The following is a 14,599-nucleotide window of genomic DNA, read 5'->3' as shown; positions in this document are numbered from 1 at the left end:
TCAAGTGATGAGATTAAGTTTTATTTATGTATTAGAATTTAGAATTAAGTTTTTTATGTACCTAAAATAAAAGTTAATATATTATACTTGGTGTCAGCAATAAAGGCTTAATAAAATAAAAAATATATATTTTAACTAACAAGGTGGAGGAAGGGCTTTGTGCATTCCCTATGCATTCCAACCTAACGGGAGGATGGAACGCACAATGCAGTCTTACCACAGACTGGCTGGCCCAAAGTCTCAGTGGCTAAGGTCGGAACAACTTTGTTAGCACAATTTAGGGTATGACGTCATCGTAGTAATTTGAAAAAGCATATTGTAGGTGTCGTTACAAAAGGATTACGTTACGTTTTCGGTTTCATCTTTTGTTCAGGCATAAAAAGACTGTATTTCATCTACTAACCGTACTCATGTACAAAATTTAAACGGATATAAACAGAGTTCTTTTCGTGTTTTATGAAGTTTTGACTCTCTGATCATTCTATATTCCAAAAAATCGTTTGAAACGTTCGGTCGTTTTAAAATATAAAAAAGTTATTTGATTAAAATATTTAAAAAAAACAATGTTCTCACACTCGTTTATCCGAAGACGATTAATCGAAATTTATTTTACGAACCTCATACACACTCGATCTGGAAACACCTTTGAAAATTTTCTTAATGAAATAAATCTTGTAAATCAATTTTGTCAAATTTCAGTAAAAGAATAGGGTATAGTACAAAATTAAACGTCTTTAAAATAAAATAATATACGTTTTATACGCTATATAGGTGTTTAAAGAGTAATGAATGAAAACAGAACTAATGAAGAGAAAACTTGGCCCAACGAGTTAGACGGTCTCAATTAAGTTTAAAGCTTTCCAAGCTAAGTCGACATTTTATCTTTACACCACGAGAAACTTCAACCTAATTGAAACGCAATCTTTTGAAAGAGCATTCTTTTAAATCTTTAGAGTACCTGTAATGAATAAAGTTTAAATCAATTATCATGGCTAATGAAAAGACATAAGCGATCAAGGTACGAAATAATAATATTCAAAAAATCATTGTCTTATAACTACTACTACAGTTTATATCACGCAAAATCTGACTTTGACCATTCTGAAGCATTAGTGGTCTTATGAAATCGATGTATAAATATTATGATTTGGATCCTACTTCCATAAGTTAGACTAATAGGATTTTCATACCCCGAAAATAAATATATCGTTAAATACATTTAATTATCATTACGAATAAATAAATTAAAGAAATATATAGTTTTTTTTTGATTGGACAATTCACACCAATTGACCTAGTCCCATGCTAAGCTGGTGAAGCTTGTGCTATGGGTACTAGGCAACGGATATACATACATATTATATATAGATAGACATATAAATACATATTTAAACACCCAAGAGCTAAGCACAACCCCAAATGCTCATCACATCGATGTTTGTCTCAGCCGGGGATCGAACCCGGGACCCATGGATTCACAGTCAGGGGTACTGACCACTAGACCAATGAGCCGTCGAGTTATTTGGTACTTTTTCGTGCATTTTGGAGTAATTCAAAACAGTCTATTTGGCATTAAAATAACTATGTATAAAGCTTACAAAAAAGTTTAATTATAAACGACCAAAATACACGTAAATTTGATTTTAATAAGTCAACATTTGCTGAAAGCCAGCAAATGCCGGGAAGTGGCACAGGACAGCTGGAAGATGCTCGTTGGCTAAGACACATTTGAAAGGTAAAATTAAATTCCCTTTTGGGAGTTGATCAAAGTATAGTTTAACAATTACTGAAACTCTAGTAATATAATAAGAATGCCTGTAATCGTAAAAGCTGTTAGTTACCCAGATATTATTTATTTTTAAGCTATTGCATAGATATTATCGCAGGCTTTGAGCGCGGCGATCGAATCAAGAAATTCCGTAACGAAATAAACCTAACACACGATGACGTAATATAGATGCAGCCAATACGTGAAAGCGGGACAGAACGCATACTGCGTCTCACATCGGTTTAGCGTGATCGGATAGGCGTGTTCTTCTGAGTCTGGTAGAGTGCTAGATTGAATAGATATCAAAGAAAAAAACTGCAAAAAACCAATAAATAATTATATTACAAAAGTTTATAAAAAATGCTATGCAATAGCTTTACCGTGGCAGTCCCCGAGTGCCACACGTATTTTTTTATCCGAGTTTTAACGGCGCATCCGAAAAATAATAGATACAAACAATACGACCCACGCTTTCGCTTTAAATAATGTCTTCTAATTAATAGTTTCGTTTATTATCTTAATAAACTAAAATGATCTTAATTTAAGGAATCTTTATAATTTCGTCATCACAACCACAACACATTGTACTTGAAAAAATAACGTACTTTGTACCTGAAAATATGTAAATATAACGGTTAGAGTGTCAATAAAGCATTTTTGTTGGTACATCTTAATTTCCCTAAGGACGACAGGAGCGACGCGTCACAATCTCACTGTTTTTTTAACAGTGGCTCATTGGTAACTATAATATACATTACTACTTTGTTTGTAAGCCGGTCGATAATAACACATTTTGATTCTATAAGGACGGCTGTTAGTTAGTTAGTTCCCATACTCCTCTGAAACGGCTCGACCGATTCTAATGAAATTTTTTATGCATATTTCTGAGAATTGGCTACTATCTATCTTTCAAACCACAAAGTGATAAGGGGTGTCCACCCCAAAACATTTTGTTTTATTTTTTTGACAATTTTTTTGTTTTTATTTATACAAAAATACATACAACCCAATACATATTGTTATATTGTTTATTATTCACCCCTCTACGATTAATCCCTATTTTTTATTTGTTAATTTAAAACTTGAACTCCGAGGTTTATATAGAGAAGAAATTCACCGAACAACCTAAAAAGTTTTCATTCCGGAAATGTAAACATTCTCTTGGGTAGCATAGCAAAAAGTTCCATGTTGATATGTACTAAAAAGGTAGGCTAAGAAAAATCACATTAAGGAGAAACGAAGTTCGCGAAGGCAGCTAGTTTATGTATAATAATGTTATAAATTCGTTGAACTGGCTTCCGTTGTAGGTTTTTTTAAAACTGTACCTAATACTCGCGTGATAATATTAATTGTAATCAGCTTAAATGATCATCTAATATTATTGTTCACGAAGACTTGCTTTTGTTTTTCGTAATTATCTTTTTCTAATCTGATAAAAATATATCTAAGGTAATAATTAAAATTCATTATTGTTATACCACCTTCGTGATTATGCTCAGTGCGTGATATAGCTCGGGGCACACTAATTATATACCTTTTTGCCTATAAATAAATGGGATAAATGAATATTGGGATACTTAATGTGTATCCGTTGTCACACTAGACACTTTATTCAAAGTAAAAGAAATAAATAATATTACTTTATCTTATAATGCACATTAGAGCTTTGTTATTGTAGTGTGTATGCCTAGTGATAAAAGTTTCGTTGAAATAGTGCGTTCGAACCTTGCTTGTGCATATTCAAACATCTTTCAGAAAACAACGACATGTCAGGCACAACAGTGTTGGCCTAGTGGCTTCAGAGTTTGACTCTCATTCTTGAGGTTCGATCCCCAGCTGTACACCAATGAACTTTCTATCTATGCGCGCAACGATGAAGGAAACATCGCGAGGAAACCTGACTTAAAAATTCGACGGCGTGTGTCAAGCACAGGAGGCTGATTGCTGATTGCACACCTACTTGCCTATTAGATTGACAAATAATCATGAAACAGATACTGAAATCTGAGGCCAACACCTAAAAAGCGCCACTGGTTTGATTTTTTTTGTCAGTCACAGAAGACTGGTGATATACATAAAAAATAATCAATAAATTCTGAAAATCTTCGCAGCAAAAGGCATTGGTATTATGGCTCACTGAACACTAAAGTAATAATAATCCAAATTTCAAATTCAAAATAATTTGTTCATTAAGGTTACACAATGTCCGTCAAAAAAGAAATACATGTTAAATGCTAAATGCTACTAATTTTACATTTACTGCCAGTTATCAAATCAAACCCTCGGCCACTCTTTTTCTTGTCTCTCTTTTCCAGTGACGCTACAATCCATATTCGGGCTTGGCCTCAGATTGTATCCATTTTCTCCATAATTTTTATTTTATAGACAAGTAGGTGATCAGCCGTCTGTGTCCGACACGTGTCATCGTATTTTGAGACCAATACTTGTTCAAAAAAGGTATGAAAATAATTTGATAAATTCACATTAATAATAAAGATGTTTATTTATACAATGTTCTTGTTGATATTAAATATAAAAACGTGTAGCTCATTATTCCGTTTATGTTGTGAAAATGTAGTAATTGAGGTAAGGACCGTATATCAAAGCGATGTAAAGTAAATAAATAAAGTTTTGATGTTTATTAGGGTCTGAACAAATATACACAGGGTCGCGGTAATTGTTTTTTTTTCGACGAAATATTAACATCATACAATATTTAGATATGATTTTATATTCAAACGTAATATAATCGTGACTAAGTAGAAAATTAATGTTTTTGATACATCAACATGTTAATTATTAATTTACATTAGATTTGCATTAAATTAACTTTAAATGGATAACTTATTAATCTATTCTAAATTTAAATGTTATCATTGTAATTTTGGTTGCTACTTTTTGTTTTTAATCTTCGGTTTATTGTTCATTGTTTATATTTAAACTATAAAGAGTATTTACAATATTTTTAACATACATAGTAACAATAATAATAATTTAAAACGTATAAATAGAAAACTAAACCAAATTTGAAAAGTTTGGTCCTTTTAATGCTGGAAGCATTCCCTCGCTGTATTTGGATACTTATTCGTTGAGTGAGGAAAGCACCAGCTGGGGTCACCGCCACTATCTACCAGGTGCCAACTAAAATTTTAATCAGAGCCTGTGCACTTTAATCCTCCAGTCCCACCAGTCCTAGAGTCTCTACTCCAAAGGGAAACGATTAATTAATGGTTTATAGTGATTTTGTCTGTAATAGGTGTAGGTTTTATATTAAAATATATATTAATACAGCAAGTAATGGCGGGATTTGGAGGAAGCCTTTGCCAAAATAGGGCACACAGATGATACCTAGGAATGAAAAGTATCTGAATTAAAATGCTTTCATTATTATTGATATAAAACTAGGCTATAATAAATAATATCTAACCAAAAACGAAAAGGCTAATGGAGTTTTATATGATCCTAGCTATCCTATAAAAATTTGTTCTTTAAAATACGTAATATTCTTCACTAAAATGCCTATTTACGATTGAAGTGTTTATTAGCTAAATACCGATGACATGACACATTTTGTAACATTAAATAAAAACGTGAAATAATTGCCTAAAAATTCAATATATTTAGCAAGCTTTTCGGAAAAACTTAATAAATTGTCTATGCAAAACTAGCGAACAAGAAATCCCAAATTGTCATCAGTCATCATTGATGAACCGAGAAATAGCGAACGATTTTAGTAGAACTAGAATTTCCTTCAAAAGCGTGAACTATTCAATTGGCGTATCAAGCTGATTACTGAGTGTTCGGGGATCGTCTGAGACTCAGTATAATTACGTGAAACCTACCCCGGAACGTGAATTGTACTAAATTCAAGCCAAATACAGAGACGAGGCATTTGATGTTGATATAGAGCCTTCACTTCTCTTGTATAGTTAAATAAATATAGTAATAATAGTAAACAATATATTTTTAGATATGTGTGAAATTTTATTAAGTTTTATTTTATTTATTATTATTTATTATGTGTGAAATAAATACCTACTAATACTACTATGAAGGAAGAAGAAATTCCGTCTCAACAAACCAATCTCTCATTCAAATTTTTCGCAAATACAACAGAATGAACGCTAGTTATTCAGAGCTTGGTATATTCGGTAGTTGGATGATCAATTAAAAAAAATAGTTGTTAAGCTTCTATGAGGTACCTAATCCGCATTAGACGAATCTTATCTATAATTATATATCTTTAAATAAGTAATTACTTAGTAAAACCTAAAACTGTTTTATTTCTTCTCTTTTTTGGTAGTATTATATTGTATTGTCTTTGATTAACATAACCTTTACACATTTAAAGAAAAACGCTTTTTACCGGATTAAAGTTATGTATTACATATTATAAATTTACAACTATTTGACATAATTTTAAATTTATCCGACGTTTCGCGTGCTTTACAGCGTGCGTGGTCACGGTGACACCGTCACCGTCGAACGTGAAACGTCGGATAAATTTAAAATTATGTCAAATAGTTGTAAATTTATAATAATACATAACTTTAATCCGGTAAAAAGCGTTTTTCTTTAGTATTATATTTTTATTTATATTCACCGTAAGTGTCATATACATAGTTTAGAATAGATAGATTTTAACTTAACTGTAGAAAATGTATTATGCACGATGTGGTGTACTATATTATAAAAACTAAAAAAATCACCCTCTAAGAACCAAAAATCACTAGTTGTGTGAAGAATAGCTGGTGGAACACATTTGCCAATAATAACAATGAACGGCCGTGCCCAGCCACAAAGCTAATACATAAATATATGTGAATAATTCTACGTTTCACATTTACTTGGAGGGTAGGTCAATTCAAAAACATTTTTATAATTACCTCATTAAATTACGTCCTACAGTGGCAGAGACCTGTGAAGTTGGTAACACTTTAATAAGAAAACTTTTATGTTCGATTTGAGAAGTTTCCTTCGATGAAATTATTTTCCTTTTGCGTGTTCACCAATGTTAGATGATTGATGAGATTTGGTCTTATTAAGAAGGTTCTAGGGGCGTTAGTATATTCAAGTATTAGCCGTATAATATCTACATGTGGCACATTTGGAAAATTCCTGAATAGTAATAAATAGTATGTTTAAAGTACGCAAATACTAATCAATATAGTAATAATAATTTGGTAGTCTTAGAAAAACACAAAAATTTCATTAATTATAATTAGACTGACTAGCTTATATAGATCAGTTAAAGTATCATAACCCATACAATTTTGTGTTAATGTCTCGACTCTCCTCTTCTAGGTTTGTTGGTGTATAACTTTTACATTCATTTCGTCATAGTCGTAGAATAGTGACGGATCTGACAAATAGATGATCATTTAAATGTCATAATAATATAATCATGTTAGTTTTTGTCATAACTATTTTAATTCATATTCTGTTATTATGAAAATTGGCATGCAAGCAAACAAAAGGGTTTGTTTTGAAACAAAATAAAAACATAAAATTACACAGTTTTCTAGGAAAATCACAGGTTATATCAAATCCGTCACCATACCGACTGATTCATTTGAAATTTAGTCAATGTAGTATCTAAATATGGTAAAAAGTGGATTTTTTTCAAATCCGACATTGTTCTTCGATCATGACGATTTGTTCTGCTTCACCGCATCCTTTGCGATCTTTATACATCTATATGCAACAAAGGAATTTGTTTCTGGTTTTCATTTTATGAGTCTGTGAAACCGTCATAAGTCACATATATTCTAATCTGCACGTCACAAACCTACACTTTTGAGAACTTGGGCGATCCGTCAAGCAGTGGTGTATAGTGCTGGGCATTTCGGCATATTGGACTCTTCTTACACTTAAATCTATGCAAATAGGCGGAGAATCTATTACACAATTTTATATTACTATATTAGTCTTTGATCTATACATCATACGTGATGAAAAAGAATGCATCTCCGTCGCTGAGTCTGTTGTCTCAGTACACCATTGCATTCTTTAAAAAACCAATAACAACGGATACTTTTATTTCATGTTAACTAAGGTACAATATTTTCTATTGTATATTTTATTATTTTTCTTAATTAATATTTATTTTTGTTCTAGTTGTAATACATATATTTTAATATTTTCTTCGTCACTTGAGTCAGCCGTAATTTTTTAAACTAATTTAATGAAGTGTGTGATCGTTATAATATGGTATGTTATGTTTAATAAAAAAATCAAACCGTATCTCAACCGTAAATCCGTTAGAAAAACTTTTAAATTATTTATATTTTGAAAATTCTATTTAAAACCTCATATGTCGGTCTCACACGTCGCTGAGTGTTAAATACGACGATTAGTTCGAAATATTTCATCAACTTTAGTTTCCGTAGAACGTAGAATTCGGATATGAAATTCAAGTCTTTACCTGTGAATAGGAAGCAATTAATCTGTCAAATGCAGTATCGCAACGTAGATCGCACACGAGCGAGATCGCTTCGATTTTCGAAATTCACTACTGCATTAGTTAATAAATCACTTTCAAGTTAATTGTCAAATCAACTGTGATTTATTTATTATTTTTGAAGTTATACTTTTTTAGGCGCGTTATGAAAAATTGATAAGAGTGAAATTTTATATTGCATTGGACATAATTTAAAAACAACATTCGAATAATAATTGAATTTATGTTACACTTAATGTATGAGAATATTAATAAATATTTATTTCTTTAATTTTTCAAATGTAAACTGAACTTTATTGACTATAATGACTCCTTTTCCAGTCTTTGATTATTTAATTGTAATTAATTATTTGCATGCAATCAAAAACTATTTTTAATAATGCCAAAGAAGTATAACTTCTTACGCGCGTACATAAGTACACGCACCCTTTTTTTTTTTTAAATTTGTCCCAGTTTTAAGTTGCCATTTCGAATCATTTAAATTGACATTAACAAGGTAGCTTAAACTAATATAAAAACAAATGACTGTTGTGAAAACATTTATTTAAAGTGTATAAATACATTTGCATAATACATTTTCGATGTTGACAAAAGCTTAATTCTAAAATACGTATAAATGCTTAATGGTATGTCATGTTATTAATATTATGACCAATTTTACTATTTTTGTTAAATTACTCCATAAGTATTTTAAATCTTTGGCGTTTTTTCATAAAATACATGTACATTAGGAAAAATTTGTTTAGTACCAATCACTTATTCTTCCACGATGGTTATATGTGCGACGTAACAAAAAATGATAAAAAATAATCACTTTTTGTTAACATTCACATAACTGTGTCCTCAGTATCCTCTCAGTGGGTCGTGGTAAGACAAAATTTTGTAAATTTCATTGAAAATTGTTCTTCATAGGCAAATATAAGATGTATGTTTGTTATATTCAAAGCATATAAAATGGTCAACAAATAATTAAAAATACGTGTACATAACAAGTTTGAATATACAAAAACAGTAAAATATTTCGACTAGGCCACGCCTTACCCTAGTGGTATATTATTTAGGTACTATAAAGCAAAAGCTATAATTGAAGTCAATTTTGTGATATAAATAAAATAATTTAATATAAAGGTCATTGACCTCAAAATGTCAATACATGTAGGTGCCGCAGAGGGTTAACAAGTTGTCAAATTCCTTTACGCAAGTTTACCATCACTTACAGTTCCAATATTATTTTTGCGCTATATTTTACTATACTTTACTTATATTATACTTTACGAGTAGTATAATACAAATATGTTTCAATTACCGGGAATTCACAATTTTTTTTTGTATACAGAATTCTCGCTATATATTGCATCATCTACGTATGTTTTACAATGGCACATTATTATCTATAATAACTTGGAAATAAAGCTAATAAGTATACAGATGTTAAATAATGTTTTAATTACAATATACTACATCCAATTAAGTATAGCGTTAAAAACAGTATTATAACTTAAAATACTTAAATAATATAAAATTTTATTACAATTTACAAAAAACTTTGACTAAATTATATTTACAACGCCGTGCTTTATCTACGTAGAATAAAATAACTTAGTATAATGATTTAATTAATTATTTATATTAATGCAGCAGCTTAAGCAAATCGTAAACTTTCTAAGTTTTTTTATTATAACCATAATACAGTCACGTGCTTACTAAATAACAACTAATACAAAACTTTTCCTATATAATATAGCTAATCTCTTGTAAATGCTTTAACAAATTGATAATACTTAAATTTTACAGTTAACCAAATTCGGTATGTTAATTTGATGCTAGCTAGCTTCTCATGAATGGGTACAATCACCATAGTAATTAACAAAATTTTTCGAACTTGCTACGTAAATATGTATTCGAAATTCAAATTCTACTCGACAAGTGACAAAAGATCTTAGACAAAGACAAGTTTTTTTACCGTAACACTTAAAAGCATGCGTACGTTATGTTTATAGTTTATACGTCTTACATATATCTTCATTGGGGCAAACAAGGCTTATAGACTAGCATTTTCATACTTAATATTCATATCTGATACTGTTATAATATAAACATGCCTCATTGGCCGTACGTGAAGCATTTTCTCATTATTTAAATTGAGATCTTTATACAAATAATATTATTAACATACATTAATTGTAATTAATCTTCTCTAAATGGTTGAGCAAATATATCATTAAGTAGCTCTTGATATTCCTCAGCGTTGTACAAGTAGTCCTCGTCGTCTTGCGTTGAATTGTACCTGGAAATATATTAATTTTTAGTTAAAACAGTGAGATAAGACAGATTTACATACCGAACAAATGTATAAACAATCTAGACGTATGTATAAACATTATATAACTACTAGCTGACCCGGTAAACGTTGTTTTGCCATGTATATTATTTCTAGGAATTTTGTTTTTACTTCAATAAAAAAAACTATCTACTATAATAAAAAATAGAGGTTCATCGTAAGGGGTGAAAATTAAGGGGTGTATGTATTTTTTAATGCCACATAATATAAAAATAAAAACAAGAATTTCTATCAAAAAAAAACACCCCTTATCACTGAGGGGTTTGAAAAATAGATAGTAGCCGGATCTTACTGAATATGCATAAAAAATTTATAAGAATCGGTCGAGCCGTTTCGAAGGAGTATGGGAACGAACTTTGTGACATGAGAATTTTATATATTAGATAATATATGATAGCCGTACTGGTGATAGTAGGTATATATGATAGTCTTCGTGAAATTGTGATGGCCGCGCCAAAGCGATGCCAATACATAGAAAAACCTGTAGGAGACTTTTATCCATTTTAATAAACAAAACTGGTATTTTTTAAGGAGTCATAGGAAATTAAATGAAGCTTTACTTCAAAAGTATATTTCTTAGGAAAACTTAACAAATCAAAATTCATACCTGAAAGTACTTCTTTTTCTTCTAGAGCTTTCGTGAGCTGTGGCTTCTATACATAATACTGCGAAGTGATTATTGCACGAATACCTGGGAGATACAAAACTTATTGTCTCATACACGTAATATACAGAATATATTTGTCATAAGCTGGTCTTATAATACGTCTATGTTTTTCCCGTAAATCTTAATCAGCTTATTTTGAGGGACAATGAAAGCAATTAATTTTTTTCGGAAACGTTTAAGTTATGGCGTGCGTAAATATAAATTGTGGAGTCAAGGTCTAAAGGCCACAGTTAAGGGTATTTTTTACCCGCGACTGATAATATATTCATTGATTGTGGCCGTGATCTGATTATTAACCTCATTGGTTTAACTTGGTTTTGTAAGTAATATATCGCAAGAGTTTTATTTTAAACATCTCTTTATCAGAGATATACACTACTTATACATTTTTTTAACGCATATACCTTTCCTGAGAGAGCAGTTTGTGTGAATATAATGACGCAGCCATGCCCCTGGATGTGGGCTCTCCATTCTGCCATTCTTCGCAGAACGTGTCCAACGCGCGTTCACCACTTGCGTGGGAGCCGTGCCATATTAGTTTTTGTGGCCTAGAAAATATGAGTCAAATTATAAAATCTTTCTGTAACGTCATTTGATGATTTCGTTTTATGTACCAGGTGCGTTGTGGGATTTGACGTGAAGATATATTACGCAAGTATGTTACTTACAAAACATAATAATACATTTGAAAATAGAATATGAGAGAGAATTTGATATGTATATTTAATTTTGTATTTATTTCTAAAACATATGAAGAAAATAATTACAACATTAAAGAAAAAGGTTAAAATTATAAAAACAATACCAATTTGAATCCATCATAATATTCTTCCCGCTAAAGCTGTATATTCGTGGAGTACCAGCAATGAAGCCTCCATTTCCATCAAAAATATTAGAAAATGATTTAAAGAGGACCTCTCCCATTATATTGACCACTGGTAAATGTCTGTCAGCGTAACGTACTGTGGAGTCTAGATTTTGTATCCTGAGGAAAAATTGGTAAATAAATTTTTAACGATATGGGAACAGGTTAAATTTTTATAATAGTACCTAATTATAAGATAGATTTCTACATATAAAGAAAACAATAATAATCTAATTATAATCTCTCCATTTTTTTCTCACTGATCTCTCTCACACCTGGGTATGATAATTATATATTTTAAATATACCAACCGTATTGGTACCGTGGCTTCTTTATAGAATGATACAAACAATCGATTATAGAAAGGAAACAAAAGAATGTGAGTATAGAGTATAGAGTTTACACTGTATTGAATAAAAACTAGTACTCTTCTCTTAACATCTATGGTACTATATCTATGGTACTAAATTATATCAGTCCTCCGGCAAAATTGTAACAAATCATTGTATGCCCGGAGCCACCCCTGTAACCATTTTCAACAAAGTCTTGTGTGGAAATTACACAAATAACACAACTTTAATATTGCTTTTTGGGAGAAGGGGAAATGTAGGACAAAATGAATTGTTGTCATTTATTGATAAATTAAAATCACTTAATGTAGAGAATATTGTCTTGCATACATTTCCTTACATCAAAGGTGCACCAAAGGAAAATAAAATTAGATATAAGTTAAATATGCTATTGCACAATTCATTAACTACTAACAATATACAATTAAATTGTGACTTAGGTACACTACCTAATTTAATGGACATAAATTGTATATTTAAAAATAAGTATGTATTGACAAAGGATAGGTTCCGCCTACCTAATTATTATTTACAACAGATAGCTACTATGCTATCTTACTTTTTATTTACAACTAAAGCTAAACATTTAGCTTTTCAGACAACTGCTTCTATTGAGCAGCTAGCTTTTGAGACAACTGCTTCTATTGAGCAGCTTAGCTTAAGAGAATGTAGTGATACTTGCAGTAGCACTTCATTAAGTATTAATCATTTAAATTAGATAGTGTGACAATAGAGGCAAACTCTAGCAATAATTTAGTACAACTCAGCTCAACACAAACATGTAATATTACTAACAACAACTGTTTAAACTTGATGCATCAAAACATGCAAGGTATGTTGGGCAAAGAATTAGAATTGGAGTTGTTTTTAAAATCAAGAAAAATTGATGTCCTATGCATTACCGAACATTGGCTTAGAGAATGCCAAATCATCTTTAACTTTGATCAGCACCAAGTTGCAAGTTCGTTTTGCAGATTGTCGGCGATTCATGGGGGCTCTTTGATTATTGTTAATAAAAATTTAAAGTATAAAGAGCGTAATGACATCGTGTGTCTGTCTGTAGAACACTCTTTGGAGGTAGCCTGTATAGAGATTGAGAATTGCATTATTTTAAGTGTTTATAGACCACCAAGTGCATCTTACGATTTTTTTGAAGCAAAGTTGGAGGAAATTTTGTGTAAAGTTAGTTTTAAGAACAATAAGTATATTATTGTATGTGGTGACTTCAATATAAATTTATTAGAAAATACCTCCATTAGTAAAAAATTCAATCTGTTATTAAAATCTTACAATCTTGTTAACTTGTTTCTTGAGCCCACTAGAATTACAAACTCCACTGCTACATGTATAGATAATGTATTTACAGATGCAGAGGCAATGCAAACCTCAATTACAACTGATCTTAGCTCAGATCATTGTGGACAGTTAGTGGCGCTAAAATGTAAAGTGGTGAAACAAGTAAATAAGAGCAGTGTGTTTGTTCCAGTAAATAAAAAGCGAATGGTGAGATTTAGACATAATATAGGTAAACACCTACCTTTATTACCGGTAGGTACTACCGTTGATATACAATACAACAATCTAAGTGATTGTATTAATAAAGAGTTCAACACCATCTTTACCCCAAAGAAAGTCTCTCATTCGCAGTGTAAATCGTTTAGTGATTGGGCGACAGCGGGAATTTATAAAAGTAGACAACGGTTGTATGACCTTTACGCTGAAAAGTCATACAATCATAATGAAGAATTTATTCTTTATGTTCGAAACTATTCGAAATTATTTAAGAAAGTTTGTTACGCGGCCAAGTCCTTAAATATTAAAAACAAGATTAAAAATAGTAGCAATAAAACTAAAATGACTTGTGTAACGCGACAGACTCGCGTTGGCGTAAACAATATCACACTACTGCCAAGACGCATACACGCAACGCACACATAGAAGCGCGTGGCTTCTATATAATGCGATGTCCGATCAAGCTCGTGGCATTCGCTAGCTAGACGTCTGCAAGTACGATAGCCCACCGGGTCGTCTGCTTGTGGATCTTCAGTAGCTTTTCTTGACCGATGCCCCGCGTCGTTAAGTTAAGCCTTAGCTAGGTGAACATAAGGGTTGCGATGCCCCGCGTCCTCCCTACGGTTCAATGTTAGG

At 31.2% G+C, this 14,599-nt stretch overlaps 1 protein-coding gene across 9 annotated transcripts in view; it reads right to left on the bottom strand.

Moving 5' to 3' along the window:
* Positions 1-9,164: 9,164 nt before the first annotated feature.
* LOC125049060 (collagen alpha-1(XVIII) chain-like) overlaps positions 9,165-14,599 on the bottom strand; it is a 153,628-nt gene continuing 148,193 nt past the window's right edge. For all 9 annotated transcript variants that reach the window (XM_047648134.1, XM_047648140.1, XM_047648135.1 and 6 more), the window contains 4 exons: positions 12,042-12,221; positions 11,641-11,784; positions 11,177-11,260; positions 9,165-10,515 (listed from right to left, as the gene is read on the bottom strand). In XM_047648134.1, the coding sequence (XP_047504090.1) occupies positions 10,416-10,515; positions 11,177-11,260; positions 11,641-11,784; positions 12,042-12,221 (508 nt within the window). In that variant the 3' untranslated portion in view covers positions 9,165-10,415. The remainder of the gene's footprint in view (positions 10,516-11,176; positions 11,261-11,640; positions 11,785-12,041; positions 12,222-14,599) is intronic.

Source organism: Pieris napi, chromosome 4 (genome assembly GCF_905475465.1).
Source record: "Pieris napi chromosome 4, ilPieNapi1.2, whole genome shotgun sequence".
Classification (NCBI taxonomy): domain Eukaryota; kingdom Metazoa; phylum Arthropoda; class Insecta; order Lepidoptera; family Pieridae; genus Pieris; species Pieris napi.
This window is presented reverse-complemented; position numbering and strand designations above follow the sequence as displayed.